General features: G+C 41.8%; 2 protein-coding genes across 12 annotated transcripts in view; one reads left to right on the forward strand and one right to left on the reverse strand.

Annotated features, from left to right (window-relative positions):
• The window catches only part of LOC134340997 (small integral membrane protein 35-like), a 48,415-nt gene extending 36,437 nt beyond the window's left edge, over positions 1–11,978 (reverse strand). For 3 of the 8 annotated variants that reach the window (XR_010016696.1, XM_063038670.1, XM_063038671.1), the window contains exons 1-2: positions 10,845–10,981; positions 6,825–6,896 (exon numbers count right to left, since the gene is read on the reverse strand). The gene's annotated coding sequence lies outside the window, so the exon portion shown is untranslated. Of the gene's footprint in view, positions 1–6,824; positions 6,897–10,844; positions 11,100–11,783 lie in introns of those variants that run through there. The other 5 variants (XM_063038674.1, XM_063038672.1, XM_063038675.1 and 2 more) reach the window with 5 other exon arrangements.
• LOC134340994 (transmembrane protease serine 4-like) overlaps positions 10,905–16,105 on the forward strand; it is a 61,036-nt gene continuing 55,835 nt past the window's right edge. The window contains exon 1 of one of the 4 annotated variants that reach the window (XM_063038666.1): positions 10,905–11,071. In XM_063038666.1, coding sequence (XP_062894736.1) covers positions 11,051–11,071 — 21 coding nt within the window. In that variant the 5' untranslated portion in view covers positions 10,905–11,050. Of the gene's footprint in view, positions 11,072–12,120; positions 12,332–15,700; positions 15,836–16,105 lie in introns of those variants that run through there. The other 3 variants (XM_063038668.1, XM_063038667.1, XM_063038665.1) reach the window with 3 other exon arrangements.

A 16,105-nucleotide genomic window follows, 5' to 3' on the forward strand; every position in this document is an offset into this window, starting at 1 on the left:
GCCTCCACTACAGCCTCGCACATTGTTGATGTGTTGAGAAGCCTCTTCTCAAGGATAGGTGTTCCAGAACACTTAGTGACAATGGACCACAGTTTGGTACGGAACAGTTTCAGTCATTCCAGAAAACGAAAGGAGGAAGACATATTACATCCACACCGTACCACCTAGCTACAAATGGCTTGGTGGAAAGGTTTCTCCAGAGTCTAAAGAACACACTGTGAGCAATATCAGCAGAACACACCACACTGATACTGAACCAGAAGCTCACCTACTTCCTCTTTGCATCTCGTAATGCAGCACTCTCCATAGCCAACAACTCACCAGGTATGCTGATCCTGGGTCATCACTTGTGCTCATACTTGGATCTCCTCAAACCCAATCTCAGAAGGAGCATGCAGGACAAACAGCTGAGACAGATTGAGGGCTCCTCAAACAAAGAGGTTCGATGTTTCACTCCTGGACAAGCAGTCCTGGTGAGGGACTACAGAGGTGATCAAAAGTAGGTACTTGGAAAGATTAAGGACAGAACTGGACCTCTCTCCTGTATCGTGGAGATTGTGTCTAATGTCATCTGGAGATGACACATGGATCAGTTGAGGAGAACAGAGTCAATTGTTAGAGAGGAAAGGTGTCCATAGCAGTCAGAACCACTTCCTGTAGTCCCAAAGTCAACTCCTGCATCCACCATGGAGGAGGGCACAGAACGTGAGATTGTCTCACCTGCTAAGCAGAGTCATCTGTGAGCACCACACTAAAAGGAAAACTAAGTAGGCAAAACATACCCTGGCTCCTATGTTTTTCTTTTGATTAGTTTCTGGAATTACAGAACATAATATCCTCCTTCTTCAAAGAATGTGGTTTCCTTTCCTCCACCATTGATGCTGCACTCACCCACATCTCCTTCATTTCCCAGCCATCTGCACTCACCCCACTTTCCCACTGCCTTAACAGGGATAGAGTTCCTCGTGTCCTTACCTAGCACCCCATGAGCCTCCATATCCAACATATCATTCTCCACAACGTACACCATATCCAAAGAGATCCTACCACCATCTTTACACCCCCCCCCCATCCACTCTCTACTTGCCACAGGAATTGCACCCTCCGTGATTTTTTTGCCTGTTCGTCTCTCTTCACTAATTCTCCCCCTACCCCAGCACATATCCCTACAAGCAATAGAAGTACTACACCTGCGCATTCACCTCCTCCCTCAAATCCATTCAGGGCCCAAGCAGTACCTCCAGGTGAGGCAACACTTCACCCATGAATCTATTGGAGTTGTCTATTGTTTCTGGTGCTCCCAGGCCACCCTCAGGGTGGAGGAGCCACATCTTATGTTCTGTCTGGGTAGCCTCCGAGCTGATGGCATGAACATCGATTTCTCCTTTTGGAAATCTTTTCTTATGCACTCCCCCTTCCATTTTCTTCTATTCCCCAACATGGCTTCTTACCTTTTCTCCACACCTGCCTATCTCCTCCCCTTGTTGCCTCTTCTTCTTCCCTTTCTCCCAAGCTCCACTCTCCTCTCCTACCAGATTCCTCTTTCTCCAGCTCTTACCTTTCTCACCCAACTAGCTTCACCAGTTACCTTCTAGCTAATCCTCCTTCTCCTTCTCCCACCTGTATATACTCAGACATCTTCCCCCTTCCTTTCCAGTCCTGATGAAGGGTCTTGGCCCAAAATGGAAAGGTTTGTTACTTTCCATAGATGTTTCCTGACCTGCTGTGCTCCTCCAACATTTTGTGTGTGTGTTGTTCAAGCAAGAACCTGTCAACTTCTTCTTTAAATGTACCCAATGACTTGGCCTCCACAACCACCTGTGGCAATCAATCCCACAGATTCACCACCCTCTGGCTGATGAAATTCTTCCTCATCTCTGTTCTAAAAGGACACCATTGTACATTGGACCTGTGCCCTTTGGTCCTAATATTCTGTTTCTCTAATAACATAGATAACTTTCCTGTGCTCCACCTGCCATCCTTTTACCCATTTATTATACTTGTCTTTATCCCCTTACAAGGCAGAAAATACTTTTTCTGCATATCTTTGCATCAATAATACACTTGGAAGCAATACATGGCTTATATTAATGATTTGGATTGTACCCTTCTCTCTAGAATCACACTAGCTGCAGCTTCCCAGCTTGGAAGTGACTTATTCATACTTGTCTTTCTTCTCTGTCATGGAGTCAATAACATGACTCTTATCTCTGGGAATAACCTTTGACATAGCACCTTATCAAAGGCTTTTTAACCTTTCTGTTCTGATATCATTTTTATAACTTTCATTTGCAACAACTCCAACAGATTTTTCTGTTTACTGAAGAGCAGAATGTTTAAAAGTACTCCATCACCTAAATAGAAACTTCCAATGTTTTGTTACTAACTTCCACAAATTCTCTCCAGAAACTGATGTAGTGATTGTTCTTCACTTGGTTAATAATTTTGGTTGATTAATAACAAGTTCTTGAACAATTGGTTGAATTACAATTGCATGGATGGCTTGTTGATTAAATTAACAACTCAATTGGCTAGTTGGTAGAGTTAGCAAATTCTATTTATAAATGAATCTGATAAGTACTATGTGATGTTAGTCACCATTTAAAGAGATGATCAAATGTGAAAGTTCTTATCTGTTCAAGACATGACTAGCATCTTTTAACACTTTTTTAAAAAAATTGTTGCTTTCTTGGAATCCCTTTATTAATGTTATAGAGTGGATTTTTTTTTCAAAATCTTTGAGTAACAGCTACTGGTAAGTAAAAAAAAAAATCACCCTTTCCTCTATGTCTCCATCTCTGCCTTTCTCTCTACCCTGCTCTCATCCCCCCACAATTACTTAAGATGCCAGTGACTCCCATAGGTGTAGTTCAGCAAGAGTTAGATTTCCCAGTCCCTGGCCTCTACTGAGAAATATTTTTTAAAAAATGCCTTCACTTCTAAGTCTGCACAGTGATGTCAGTTGAGCACGGTCACTGCCTGATATTTGCATATCTTCCATTTTTTTTACCAATCTCAAGTGCCAGAGCGGTCTGTCCTTCTATTCCAACGTTACATTCTGAGGCAAGGGAGTCAAATGTTCTTGTTAGGCTCGGTGTCCTACAGGACAGAAAATTGTAGGCTGGAACAAGAAAGTCTGAGTGTATAAACAAGTTCTAATATTCCACTGTAGTAGTGAATAGTGGGTGTTTCTGAGGTATGCTTTCTTCTCAAGGTTCAAATGCACCTTGAATATCACAGGGCACTACTAGAGGGATATTTCTGAATCAGAATCAGAATTGGGATTATCATCACCAGAATGCATTGTGAAATTTGTTAACTTATCAGGAGCAGCAGTTCAATGCAATACATAATATAAAAGAAATAAAGTAGAAATAAGTAAATCAATTACAGTACATGTTTATAGAATAGATTAAAAATTGTGCAAAAACAGAAATAATATGTTGAAAAAAAAGTGAGGTAGTGTTCATGGGTTCAATGTTCATTTAGGAATTGGATGGCAGAGGGGAAGAAGCTGTTCTTGAATAGCTGAGTGAGGCTTCAGGCTTCTGTACCTCCTACCTGATGGTAACAGTGAGAAAAGGGCATGCCCTGGGTGCTGGGGGTCCTTAATAATGGACGCTGCCTTTCTGAGACACTGCTTCCTGAAGATGTCCTGGGTACTTTGTAGGCTAGTGCCCAAGCAGCTTCTTTCAGTCCTGTGTAGTAGCCCCTCCATACCAGACAGTGATGCAGCCTGTCAGAATGCTCTCCACGGTACATCTATAGAAGTTTTTGAGTGTATTTGTTGACATACCAAATCCCTTCAAACTCCTAATAAAGTATAGTTGATGTTTGCCGCCTTTATAACTGCATTGATATGTTGGGACCAGGTTAGGTCCTCAGAGATCTTGACACCCAGGAACTTGAAACTGCTCTGTCTCCACTTCTGATCCCTCTGAGGATTCTTGTGTGTTCTTTCATTTTGCTCTTCCTGAAGTCCACAATCAGCTCTTTTGTCTTGCTGACATTGAGTGCCAGGTTGTTGCTGCGACACCACTCCACTAGTTGGCATATCTCACTCCTGTACACCCTCTCCTCTCCATCTGAGATTCTACCAACAATGGTTGTATCATCAGCAAATTTATAGATACTATTTGAGCTATGCCTGGCCACACAGTCATGGGTATAGAGAGAGTAGAGCAGTGGGCTAAGCACACACCCCTGAGGTGCCCCAGTGTTGATGGTCAGCGAGGAGGATATGTTATCACCAACCTGCACAGATTGTGGTCTTCTGGTTAGGAAGGTGAGGATCCAATAGTAGAGGGAGGTAGAGGCCCAGGTTCTGCAACTTCTCAATCAGGATTGTGGGAATGATGGTATTAAATGCTGAACTATAGTCAATGAACAGCATCCTGATATAGGTGTTTGTGTTGTCCAGGTGGTCTAAAGCTGTGTGGAAAGCCATTGAGATTGCAGCTGCCGTTGACCTATTGTGGTGATAGGCAAATTGCAATGGGTCCAGGTCCTTGCTGAGGCAGGAGTTCAGTCTAGTCATGACCAACCTCTCAAAGCATTTCATCACTGTAGATGTGGGTGCTACTGGGTGATAGTCATTAAGGCAGCCCACATTATTCTTCTTAGGCACTGGTATAATTGTTGCCTTTTTGAAGCAAGTGGGAACTTCCACCCGTAGCAGTGAGAGGTTGAAAATGTCCTTGAATAATCCTGCTAGTTGGTTGGCACAGGTTTTCAGAGCCTTACCTGGTACTTTGGGGGCCTTCTGCCTTGTGAGGGTTCACCCTCTTTAAAGACAGCCTAACATCGGCCCTTGAGACAGAGATCACAGAGTCACTGGGTGAAGCAGGGACTTTCACAGCTGCAGTTATATTCTCCCTTGCAAAGTGGGCATAGAAGGCATTGAGTTCATCTGGTAGTGAATACAAAAAGTAGTGGATACAGCCTGGTCTATCACAGACAAAGCCCTACCCACCATTGAGCACATCTACGAGGAGCACTGACCCAAGAAGGTAGCTTGCATCATCAGGGACCACACCATCCAGGACATGCTCTCTTCTCAATGTTGCCTTTGGAAAGGAGGTACAGGAGCCTTGGGTCCCACACCTCCAGGTTCAGGAAAAGTTATTACCCTTAACCATCAGGCTCTTGAACCAGCATGGATAATTTCACTCATCTCAACACTGAACTGACTCCACAACCTATGGACTCATTTTCAAAGACTCTACAACTCATGTTCTCGGTATTATTTATTTATTTACTTATTATTATTTTTATTTGTAGTTTGTCATCTTTTGCACATTGGTTGTCAATATTGGTAGTTTTTCATTGACTCTATTTCTTTGTATCTACTGTGAGTGCGTGTAAGAAAATGAATCTCAGGGTAGTATGTGGTGACATATATGTACTTTGATATTAAATTTACTTCGAACATGTCTCCTTACTCCCAAGCATGAGAACAGGGTGATGCTGTTCCAGCCCTTAAGTTCGTATCTGTACTCTAACTTCATCTGGTTGCCATAACACTCTAATATGTCTTTGCCAACAAAACGTTTTCTTTCTGGTTTCTCTGAAGAATTATTCTTAACCATTCCCAAAAGGGTTGTATTCTCTTGACCTCCACTCTCAGCATCAAAAACATGCTTACTGGTTATTGATTTGGTTAATATCCAAAGATGACAAATGATTGCTTAGTTTGACTACAGAACCTTAGTAACAATTATGAATATATGTAACTCTCAGAAAATCATTCATGCCAAGAGTTCCAACAAAAATACATTACACCTCTATTCTAAATGTATTTAGTGGTTTCTTGAAATGATATATGCTTGCAAATTATACCTACACATCCCTTGAGGCATGCTTTCTGGTCAGCAGTGGTTGAATTTATTATCAGAAATTAGACATTTGCCTAATTAGGAGTTATTTAAAGGCTGTGGCCATCCTGTTTGGGAGAATTATGACTAATTCAATTTCCTGTTGACAGGAGCTTCATTGCAGACAAAAATTAGCACAATGGTGAAGGTTTTTTTCTCCCCTAGGGAAGTGCAAGGAAAATCATTGGCCACTGTATCCATGAAAGTTGGGAATCTGATTTATTATCAGACTTAAATGATGTGAAATTGTTGTTTAGTGGCAGTGGTGTAGGCTAAAGACGTATAAAATTACTATAAATTACAAAATAGTGCAAAAAAATCAATGTAGTCTTAATTGTTTCATGGATGGACCATTCAGAAATCTGGCGGAGGGGAAGAAGTTGCTTCTAAATTGTTGTGTGGGTCTTTGGGCTCCTTTACCACCTCCCTGATGGTAGCAAAGATTAGAGAGCATTCGAGACCTAGATGGTGAGGATGGGAAGGATAGGATTCTGAAACGCTGTGTGCACGAAATAAAATATCTTGCACTGACTTTGTATTATTATACTACAGAATATGCAATATGTTTGTCTTGAGAGTTTAAATTGTGGCAAAGTAGCATCTTATTCCATACTGTCTTGATTTTCATTGGGTCATGTTTGATGTATAATTTCCCTCTGTTTCATCGACGGTTAGGTTTCTCAATTGCATAAAAATCTTTCTGCAGCAAATACTGCATACAAGTGAAATGTGGGAGGAACTAAGTAGGTCAGGCAGCATCTACAGAGTGGAATAAGTCGATGTTTCAGGTCAAGACCCACAAGTCCTGATGAAGGGTCTCAGCTTGAAACATCGACTGTTTATTCCTCTCCACAGATGCTACGTGACCTGCTGAGGGTCTCCAGCATTTTGTGTGTTGCTCTGGACTTCCAGCATCTGCAGAATCTCATGTTTGTAAGCGGAATGACGTACCTTGTTATCTCTGCAGAGAGGTGGAATGAAACAGCCACTGCTATCTGTTTTATCAACCAAGTCCACCCACACCTGCAAGACAATGGGAAACAAAATATACTGAGAGGGAAGATGGGCAGCAGGTAAACAATACAGGAATGTTTTCAACGCAAACAACAGGAATTCTGCAGATGCTGGAAATTCAAGCAACACACATCAAAGTTGCTGGTGAACGCAGCAGGCCAGGCAGCATCTATAGGAAGAGGCGCAGTCGACGTTTCAGGCCGAGACCCTTCGTCAGGACTAACAGGAATGTTTTTCTATTTTTGGCAGAGAAATGGCAGAGATTTGTGTGATTATGAATTAACAAGGAAGCAAAAGAGCGGCAATAGTTGCAGAAACAAGCCCCCCCACCTCCTTATTTGAAATGTGTGTTCAATTTTCAAAAGGGAATACTAATATTGTGCTTAGCCAGACTCCCTTGAGAGATGGGCTTGTAAGGAACATGAGACATTACAGCACAGGAACAGGCCCTTTGGCCTTGCTGAGCTGATCTAACTAAACTAGCGATTAAATGCCCAACTAAACTAATCCCTTCTGTCTGCACAATGTCCATATCTCTCCATTCTCTACATACTCATGTGCCTGTCTAAGAGCTTCTTAAAAACTTGTATTTGCCTCAGGAACCTCCTCTAGCAGCACATTCCAGACAGCCACCACCCTGTACTTCTCAAACAAAGAACTTGTCCTGCTCATCTCTTTTGATAAGGATGGTGGAGGAGCACCAAAAGGAACCATCTACTTTTCATTAAGAGTTGCACCTGGTACGCAAGTAATGGTGTTGCATTTGAATAGTGTTATTGAAAAGCTAAATGCTTCAACATTTTAAATTTTTCTCGGATGGTGCATGTGCCTTGTTAAGTTCTTTCAGCAAGGTTAATGGAGTTACTTTGTGAATGTACAGTCACTGGGTATAGTTGCAAGAATAAATCCATGAAATAGAGCACACCATAGCAGAGCGGTTAGGGTAATGCTACGACAGCACCAGAGACCCAGGTTCAATTCCTGTTGCTATGTGTAAGGGGTTTGTACGTTCTCCCTGTGACCATGTGGGTTTCCTCCAGGTGCTCCAGTTTCCTCCCACAGTCCAAAACAGTACTGGTTGGCGGGCTAATTGGTCACATGAGTGTAATTGGGTGGTGCAGGCTTGCTGGGCCAGAAGGACCTGTTACCATGTATCTCTAAATAAAATTTTAAAAAATATATAAATATTTAGAGGAGGTTTGTAGATTGATTATTCAGAGCATCAAAGGTTATGGGGAGAAAGCAGGAGAATGGGATTGAGAGCAATGATAAATCAGCCATGATGGAATGGCGGAGCAGACTTGATGGGCTGAATGGCCTCATTCCATTTTTATGGTCATCTGTGCAAATTTATCGAACTCATTGATTTTGAACACCTCTTGCCTGGATGATTACTCTTCTCCTGTGTGTCAGTGGTCTCTCTGGTCTGCAGTGATCTTACAATGGTCAAAATTTACCCTGAACTCATCTGCAAGTACCAAAACCTGACAACCCTCCTGATTTAACCATCTTTATCTCGGCCTTGTCAACTAGCCAATTTTCACCAGGGAAGCAGGTCATTTTGTTTGACAGTTGACAATTATGACAAAAGTGGTTTGTGGAATGTCTGAACTGAAGTGAATTTATTATTGAAGTATGTACAGTGTCATGTAAAAGTTTGGGCAGCCCTGGTCAAAATTTCTGTTACTGTGAATAGTTAAGTGAGTAGAAGATGAACTGATCTCCAAAAGTCAAAGTTAAAGATGAAACATTCTTTTCAACATTTTAAGCAAGATTAATGTATTATTTTTGTTTTGTACAATTTTAGAGTGAAAAAAAGGAAAGGAGCACCATGCAAACATTTGGGCACCCCAAGAGATTTGAGCTCTCAGATAACTTTTACCAAGGTGTCAGACCTTAATTAGCTTGTTAGGGCAATGGCTTGTTCAGTCATCATTAGAAAAAGGACAGGTGATGCAAATTTCAAAACTTTATAAATACCTTGACTCCTCAAACCTTGTCCTAACAATCAGCAGCCATGGGCTCCTCTAAGTAGCTGCCTAGCACTCTGAAAATTAAAATAAATGATGCCCACAAAGCAGGAGAAGGCTATAAGAAGATAGCAAAGCATTTTGAGGTAGCTGTTTCCTAGTTTGTAATGTAATTAAGAAATGGCAGTTAACAGGAACGGTAGAGGTCAAGCTGAGGTCTGGAAGACCAAGAAAACTGTCCGAGAGAACTGCTCGTAGGATTGCTAGAAAGGCAAATCAAAACCCCTGTTTGACTGCAAAAGACCTTCAGGAAGATTTAGCAGACTCTGGAGTGGTGGTGCACTGTTCTACTGTGCAGTGACACCTGCACAAATATGACCTTCATGGAAGAGTCATCAGAAGAAAACCTTTCCTGCATCCTCACCACAAAATTCAGCATCAGAAGTTTGTAAAGGAACATCTAAACAAGCCTGATGCATTTTGGAAACAAATCTTGTGGACTGATAGTTAAAATAGAACTTCTTGGCTGCAATGAACAAAGGTATGTTTGGAGAAAAAAGGGTGCAGAATTTCATGAATTGTTAAGTATGGGGGTGGATCGATCATGCTTTGGGCTTGTGTTGCAGCCAGTGGCACAGAAAACATTTCACTGGTAGAGGGGAAAAATGAATTTGATTAAATACCAGCAAATTCTGGAAGCAAACATCACAATCTGTTTTTTAAATAAAAGCAGAAGATGAAAAGAGGATGGCGTCTATAATAGGATAATGATCTTAAACACACCTCAAAATCCACAATGGACTACCTCAAGAGGTGCAAGCTGAAGGTTTTGCCATGGCTCTCACAGTCCCCTGACCTAAACATCATCGAAAATCTGTGGATAGACCTCAAAAGAGCAGTGCATGCAAGACAGCCCAAGAATCTCACAGAACTAGAAGCCTTTTGCAAGGAAGAAAGAGCAAAAATCCCCCAAACAAGAATTGAAAGACTCTTAGCTGGCTACAAAAAGTGTTTACAAACTGTGATACTTGCCAAAGGGGGTGTTACTCAGTACTGCCATGCAGGGTGCCCAAACTTTTGCTTTGGGCCCTTTCCCTTTTTTGTTATTTTGAAACTGTAAAAGATGGAAATAAAAAGTTTTCTTGCTTAAAATATTAAAGAAATATGTCATCTTTAACTTTATGCCTTTTGGAAATCATTCATCTTTTACTCGCTTAGCTATTCACAGTAACAGAAATTTTGACTGGGGTGCCCAAACTTTTGCATGCCTCTGTATATGTCACTTTAATTTGTTTTCTTGGAGGCATTTACAGGAAAATAAAGAAATACAATTCAATTTATGAAAAACTATAAATACAACAGAATTGCAATTCTGAAGGTTCAAATTCAACCTAAATGTGTTATCTAAGTATAGGTGTTGCCATATACTACCTTGAGATTCATCTTCTTGCAGGCTTTCACTGGAAAAAGGAAATACAAATTTACAAAAAAAAAACTATACCTGAACAAAGACCGACAAACAACCAATATGCAAAGAAGACAACAGCAAATAAAAATAGTACTGAGAACAGGAGTTGTAATAACCACAGAATAGTGACTGAAGTTATCCACACATGGTCAGGACCCTGATGGTTGTACTTGTGTTGAATAGATGTTATTGTAGCAATACCCTAAAACATTCAAAATCTGACATTCAGATTTACTGGAACTACATTCGTTACGTATGTTGACTTGTGATCTTTGCTCATAGTTCGGCGAAGGAAACAAATTCTCTGAAATGCATGCATTATCTTTACTAGGAAGTCCATCTTGTTTGAGTTTTTGGGGAAGAATTATTTTATTCAAAACAGTGGTTTCTCTGTCAAGCTGATGTATGCCCCAAAAACTAAAATACATGAAACCAAAATAATCTGAGTCAGAATGGAAGTGCGGTCACTAATCTGAGTCACTGCCGCGCGCTTTTTCGATTTACAAAATGTTTCTCTACCTGTGAGTGCAGGTAACATGTAGTTTGTGTTGCGCCGCAGAGGGCGTGGCAGGTGGAATCTCGGGCTGTCTCAAACCCGGGTGTACTGTCTTGTTACCTGGTTTTCCCCAGAAGCGTTGACATTACCTGCAGGAGGCTAGTGAGAAACCCACTGCCTGAAACTCGGAGGAAGTCTTGCCGCCCTGAGAGCTTCTACAACCGCAATAATGGTTAAAAAGACTCAACAGGTTTGTGGTCGTCTCAGTAACAGACTTTTTTTTTTGCTTTTAAAATGAGTTGGAGCCGGTAGGTAACCAAACACCCTTGGCAGTCTGTGCTTGTTAAATCTGGCTCTTTGTCACCGCGCAGGACAGCGTAGACTCCTGAAGTGTTTTAAATGTTAATGTGTTTCCAAAGCATCTGAGTCATTTTAACCGGTCTTGGTGATGCTTAGGACAATATTGGCCTTAAATCAACAGCTTCCTCCTTGCCATTTGTTCAGCGGTATTATATTTCTTAATTATTAACCTATGGTAATTCGCCTTGAATTTGCTAATTCATGTCGTGGCCCTGCCCCAGGTGTTTGTCCAGGCACTTGGAGTGACAGCAATAACAAACAAACTACTGGAGGAACTCAGCAGGCCAGACTCTTTTCCATGGAAAAGAGTAAACAGTCGTCGTTTCAGGCCGAGACCCTTCATCAGGACGTCTACTGTTCACTCTTTTCTATAGATAGTGCCTGGCCTGCTGAGTTCCTCCAGTATTTTGTGTGTGTTGCTTAGATTTCTAGCATCTGCAGGTTTTCTCGTGTTTGCGACAAACCGCGGTCTGCTTTTAGGGACTTCATGCTTTTGTGCGTTGGTTCTACCATGGAGACATTGCAGCAGTGAGTGGTTGATTATCTATCCAAATGACTGTAATTAATCAGGAGGAAGAACCCCGGGTGAGTGTTTCTCTCACCTGGTCAGTGGGGTTCGATGTGATTCCATGGTCAGGGTGCATAGGTGAGACGTAGATCAAATGCCAGTGTCAACTTTCTTCGAGGAAACAACGGATTAATATTCGTGGGTCTGATCCGGGAAGGAGACTTGCTACTGGGACTTCAAACGAAATAAAGAATGGATGAGAGGCTGGGGGTCAGTGAGACAATGAAGAGCAGGGATGTCATTTTACTGGCAGCTGGCAAAATAGTGAGTGGCGGAGGGGGTGGGTGGGACAGTCATCTGAACGGGAGGGGCTGTGTACAATGGACCCAATAACAAGTCAATAAGGAAGGGAGGCTGGGTCTCAGCCATCCAGATCTAACACTTCAGCGCACAGGTGATCTCTATTCCCAACAGCCATTTTAGGTCCAATGATCTCTGGTTATGGCTGTGTACTTTCGCCATCCAAAATGAAAGAAGAAAAATTGCATTTCTAAAGCGCAAACACAACAGATGCTGGAAATCTTGAGCAACGCACGAAGTGCTGGAGGAACTCAGCAAATTTCCTGAGAGGAGGAATAAACGGTCAGTGTTTCGGACTGAAAAGGAAGGGGAAAGAGTGCAAGCTGACAGGTGATAGGTGACACCAAGTAGGCAAGGTTGGGGGTGAAGAAGAGCTGGCAGGTGATAAATAGAAGAGTTGAAGGGCTGTAGAAGAAGGAATCTGATGATAGAGGACAGTGGACCAGAGGGAGGTAATGAGCAGGTGAGAAGAGTAGCGAAAGGGGAGTCCAAATGTGCGATTGGAAAAAGAAGTGGGAGAGGGAAGAATTGCCGGAAGTTAGAGAAATCACTTTCTATAGCAACTTCCTGTCTCGTGAAAGAAACACTGATGTTTAATCTGAAAAGCACCACTGGCTCACTGTAACATTGCTCAGATAAACTTGTTTTAGAGATGTTGCTTGCATTCTTCTCAGTACACTGGCTAGCACTGAGAGCAGCTTGTGTTGTCATACTTGTCTTTCAACAAACGTTGCTAACAAGTGACAAACTTGTAATCTTGTTGGCTTTTTGTAATATTATCAAAAGTTGTTCTGAATTGTCCTGGTTGAAGTCAGCAAACATCAAAAAAAAGTTCTCTTTTAAATTAAGTTAAAGGTTAAAACAAAAAACAAAATGATCAAAGAAATGACCTAACGTCAAGTTAGTTAGAACATTGAAATCTACAGCACGTTAGAGGCCCTTCGGCACACAATGTTGTGCCGATCATGTAACCTACTCTCGAACCTGCCTAGAATTTCCCTGCCGCATAGCCCTCTATTTTTCTAAGCTCCTTGTACCTATCTAAGAGTCTCTTAGACCCTATTGTATCCTGTTGTAGTTGTGACAACACTGATGCAGAATTATTACAGTTACCTCAAATGCAAGCTGCTTCAGTAATAATTCTGCACAAGTGTTGTCACAACTAATTTGTTGTTAAGTTGTAAGCACAGTAGATACTGGTATAGTTGGTCAAGGAGAGGGGCCTTTGGAGGGATGAATTTTAGCAGAAAGATGGAATCGGGTCTGCCCAACAGCTGGAAGAACATCATTCACTTGGCGGTTGTAGAGTCTTTTGAGGTTAGATTTGGAAGAGAGAAACCATAGAGGAGCTGAAAACCAGGAAGTTTTAAAATTGTGGTTTTGCTAGACTGCAAGTTAGTTTTTTTAAAAAAAAAAGCTAGCCAGTTCCATGGGCACTGGTCTCCCCACCACTGAAGGCACCTTCAAAATGTGATGCCTCAAAAAGGCAGCATCCATCATTAAAGACCCCTAACCACCTAGGATGTGTCCTCTTCTCATTGCTACCATTAGGGAGGAGGTACAGGAGCCTGAATATGCACACTCAACATTTTAAGAACAGGTTCTTTTCCTCTGCCATCAGATTTATGAATGGTCCATGAACACTACTTTGATACTTTGCTCTTTTTGTTCTAAGTATTTATTTTTATATATTATTGGGACTTCCAACTTTTTTGGCTTGCAGTATACTGCAGCTGCAAAACAACCAATTTCATGAAATTTATTGGCGGTGATAAACCAGATACAATTCAGTGTGCTGAGCTGCCTTGTCCTGACAATGCTCACCAGTTCCTAGTTTTGCCAGCTGACTGACCCAATTGTTGAAAGTTTCATTGCCGGATTATCTCCTCAAATGACTCTATGCTGCTGGCATTGTTCATCCTTCAAGTGTTCTACCTCCATAGTATTGGGAAAGTAGTCCAAATGGATCACTCAAATATTTAAAATTTTATATGCTCAAAAACTAAATTTTTTCTTGCCCCCCCCCCACTTCCCCACCCACCACTTCCCAATTCCTGCATGTTTGTTTGAAGGTGTCTGGATGATTGATCCTGAATTCCTGGTGAATCTAGGTTATTTTGTGAAGGTTCCCCTCGTGTTGTATGACAACCATAGACCCATTCACTGGCCACTTGTGCTGGGACAGAATGATTGGTAACCAGGAGCTGAACTCATAACCTTTGCAATTATCGGCTTATACTGTCCTGTCACACTGACCCATTGTGCCATTGCACACCAGTTTGGTGCCTGTTGTATTCTTTGGGAATACTTTGTAGACTTTGTAGGATTTCTGTTGCTGATGTTTGTGCATCTTCTCTAGCTGGTCTTTTGGTTAATGCTGAATGAAAAGCTCTTGTTAAAACCCAACTGGTTCACCAATGTTTTCCATAAAAGCAACAAATTATCCTTAATTAGTTTGAACTTGTCTGTGCTTGAAGGCAGAATGTATGAAATTGCTGTCCCAAATCTTAGTAGTTTGCATTTACTCTATCTAGGCCACTCAAGTTTGGGAAATCTTTTCCCTTTGACTCTTGCTCTGATTTTAAGTTAACTTTATACACTTGCTCTAATGAATGCAACCTTAAATTACCAGACCTTTTATATTTCTCCAGATTGGGCAAGGTAGGTGAGAATATGTTGCTGCTTGTGCTTCATACAGGGTAGAACCTAGATGTGCCTGTTCTCTAACAATGTACTGTCCAAAGCATTGTTATCTCACCAATAGATTTTAGCTTTTATGATGATCTGGAAAGCTATTCAGTCCACACTGGCTCCCATTTCGCTTCCCTGTGTCCCTACAGTTTATTCTCCCACACATGCCCCCAAGAGTACAGAGAAATTTTACAAGGATGTTGCTGGGACTTGAGGATCTGAGTTATGGGGGTAGGCTGAATAGTTTAGGACTTTAGTGTTGGAGAATGAGGGGAGATTTGATAGAGGCATACAAAATTTAGGGGTATAGACAGGGTAAATACAAGCAGGCTTTTTCCCTGAGGTTGGGAGGGGCTAGAGGGCATGGGTGAAAGGTGAAATATTTAAGGGGAACATGAGGGGAAATTTCCTCACTCAGAAGGTGGTGAGAGTGTGGAATGAGCTGCCAGTGCACGTGGTGGATACAGGTTTGATTTCAACATTTGAGAAGTTTGGATAAGTACATGGATGGGTGGGCTATGGTCTGGGAGCAGGTTGATGGGATTAGGTAGAATAATAGTCTGGCACGGACTAGCTGGGATGAAGGGCCTGCTTCTGTGATGTAGTGCTCTGACTCTATGCAATCAACTATCCCCACTCCCCAACCCAATGAGTTTGCTAAGAGGAAATAAATTCCCAGTAGAAACCCTCAGTCACAGGAAAATATGCAACATCTTGTTTTTGATGCAAGATCCTGGGCTGTCTCACTGTAAGGATTTGGATGGACCCGGTTGAAGAAAGGAATCTGTTTACCAGTAAATAATTGAGTGAAATTTCCCATGAAAATTAATTGTACTTTATGCAAACTGAAATTAATAGTTAACATCCAGCTTCATCTAATTATCTGCAGAAGATGAGTGATATGCAAATTTGGGTCATGTGAGTGGCGGGGAAGGGTGAAGTGGAAGAGGAAATGCTGGAAAATTAAAGTTGTCAGACTACTTTTTGAATATCTAGTTGCTGGTATAACTGCTAAATGCCTGAGCCTAAGGCAGTGTTTAGCTACCGCTGAGCTAGATTTTAATGCCAAGAGACGGGAGGATTGGAAAAGTTGAGGTATGCTTGTCAAATATTATATAATTTCGTTTTTCACCTCCTTCCTGCCTCTGCTGCTGCTGCTGCCTCTGAGTGTATGGGATGCGAGGGACTTCTCCCTTAAATTGAGGCCACTTCCCTCCTTCCCCAGGCATGTTGGTCAGGTAGCATCTGTGGAGGGAAGTGGACATTTTGGGTTGAGACAATTACTGGATTGAGAAGAAGGGAGAGCCCTTGTGAGGAAAGACTGAGGCAAGAGAGAATGAAAGGTGAATCCAGGTGAGAAGGCTT

The sequence above is a fragment of the Mobula hypostoma genome, chromosome X2, assembly GCF_963921235.1.
Source record: "Mobula hypostoma chromosome X2, sMobHyp1.1, whole genome shotgun sequence".
Classification (NCBI taxonomy): Eukaryota; Metazoa; Chordata; class Chondrichthyes; order Myliobatiformes; family Myliobatidae; genus Mobula; species Mobula hypostoma.